Genomic DNA, 2,395 nt, shown 5'->3' with positions numbered 1-2,395 from the left:
CACACACACACACACACACACACACACACACACACACACACACACACACACACACACACACACACACACACACGTACAGAGCTATATTAAAGTAAAACGTGCACTGTAGATAACTTTCATTATTACTTAAATTTTTATTGTAATGAACACATTTGAAACATGACTAAAACAATTATCTTTAATAAATTTAGTAATATTTTGTTTTGTTTGTACTTGTATACATAATTTTGTATAATATATTAATTTATCCAGTTATGAAATAACCATACATGTTGTTTTTATATATTTTATGATTTGAAATGTTGGTATATTAAATATTTCATTTTTATTATATTTAGTTTGTTCTCTATGCATCTATTTCAACTACACACACCATTATTATGAAGTGCTTTGAAAAATGTCTGATGCTGAATAATTTTAGATTGGTTCTGATCTAGCTGGCTTATTGAGAGAAATCTCCCTTTGGCAGCTGCAGAGAATAAATTGGTGTAGTCAAAATGCTATTATACATGTATTGGGCCAGTTAACAATGGTGTGATTTAAAATTACCTGTCTTTTTGTGATGTGTTATCATACTTGTATATAAAAACAAAAATCTCTGGGTGTTAATACATTGAACCATTTTATTTTTTCAGAAACAACTCTGAGTGGATTGAAATGGATTGAAGAATATGGCTACAAACTTTAAGATTGTCATTACTTTATTTTCATTGTACTTCTATTTTCATTAGTAAAAAAAATATTCAAGATAAATCTATACAGAACAATGAAAATATGTATTTTTTTTTATTTTTTTTTGTAAGTGGCTATAAAGTTTTGAATGTAGATGAAAAATTCCTGAATACAAATAAACTTGGTGTTAAAGATTGATATATTTGACATTATGTGTAAAAAGTATTAGGATTTTGTAGTATAATAATTGTATATTTTCAAAGTATACAACAAGATTGGATCTTGTGTTGTTCAGGTTTAAAAGAATAATTGATTGGAGTACAAATTATTGTTTATGACTACTTTTCAAACATACATGTTAGTTTTACTTGAATCATAAAAACTTCAACAAGCTACTGGTATTAAAAAGCTGCTGGTAATACTTTAAAAAATTATATAAAGAACTTAAGTATGCAAATGTCATAATATAGAAACATTTGCAGGTAGCTATCAAGTTTTTTTAATCTTTGATAAAAGTTTATTTTTTGTTATATAATTGAGGTTTTGTAGTAAGTGTTAGCTTACAAATCTGTGAAAGCTTGTGGTTATTTGAAAAATAGTTCTATTCACAATGAATCCAGGTACACAAACATAAAATAGAACTGTTACATATTTTTATTAATAAAGAAAGGAGTTGTTAGTATTTAGCTACAAGATGTCTCAACTGTATATGGATTATAAAAACATGATCAAGGATTATTTCCCATTATAAATGTAAGAATATGTTCTTGAACAAATAAATTAATAAATGTTTACCAACTTTTTTATGTTTGTTTTTTAAAACTCTTAATGTAAGTAAATTAACATGTAGAATTATACAAAGATTAAGTTAAAATGCTTTTCTTTTAGTTGCAAACTTTTAACCCTCTTACTGGTTAGAGGCCCAAAAACTCACAAATAAAATAAAAGTATTTTAATGTAGAGAAAAAATCTGCGTGTAATTTTAGAAATACAGAATGTTTCTCACTTTTCCTTTTTGAAACCAAATATTTGATATTTATTGTATTTATACTTTGATAAAATATTTAAAAAAAAATAAAATCAATCTATAGTGCAGACTTGTACACAGCAGTATTTTAAAGATGATTAAAAAGCATTGCATTTTACAAAGTTCACTATTATATTTTTCTATTCTAACAGTTTAGGTTATGATTTATTTTTGAATGAAAGTACTTATCAATAAAAGTATTGAAAAGGAACCACTACCTGCTTCTATTAAAATGTTACACAAGGTAATGTAGGTTTTCAGTTATGCAATCAAACACATTTTGTCAAAAGTAATTTAATTGGAAGCCAAATTGTTCTCACAATAGATACAATTTTGCAGCTGGTTTATCCAATACATTTTTATATCATTTGTAGTTAGACACACCTTAATATTTCCATTAAGTTACAGCAGTTGTTAGAAGAGAAAGAAAATAAACAAGAAGATAAGTTACAGCAGTTGTTGGAGGAAAAAGAAAAGAAACAAGAAGAGAGACTACAACAGTGGCAACTAGAACAAGAAAGGAAACAGGAAGAAAGTATCCAACAGTTACAGGAATGTCAGCAGCAACTTCAGGAAAAATCAATAACAATGGCAAGAAGTACAAATGGAAAACATTAGTAAATTTAAAAGCGAATTAGATACGTTAAAAGTACGATTTTATTGTCTTTAACACAAGGAGGATACATTAACCATCGA

General features: G+C 26.7%; 1 protein-coding gene across 1 annotated transcript in view; it reads left to right on the top strand.

Annotated features, from left to right (window-relative positions):
- Window positions 1-1,474, top strand: part of LOC106476683 (putative hydroxypyruvate isomerase) — a 12,530-nt gene extending 11,056 nt beyond the window's left edge. The window contains exon 7 of the mRNA XM_013937317.2: window positions 636-1,474. Coding sequence (XP_013792771.1) covers window positions 636-688 — 53 coding nt within the window. The 3' untranslated portion in view covers window positions 689-1,474. The remainder of the gene's footprint in view (window positions 1-635) is intronic.
- The last annotated feature ends 921 nt before the right edge of the window (window positions 1,475-2,395 follow it).

The sequence above is a fragment of the Limulus polyphemus genome, unplaced genomic scaffold (assembly GCF_000517525.1).
Source record: "Limulus polyphemus unplaced genomic scaffold, Limulus_polyphemus-2.1.2 Scaffold11218, whole genome shotgun sequence".
In the NCBI taxonomy this organism is placed as follows: Eukaryota; Metazoa; Arthropoda; class Merostomata; order Xiphosura; family Limulidae; genus Limulus; species Limulus polyphemus.
This window is presented reverse-complemented; position numbering and strand designations above follow the sequence as displayed.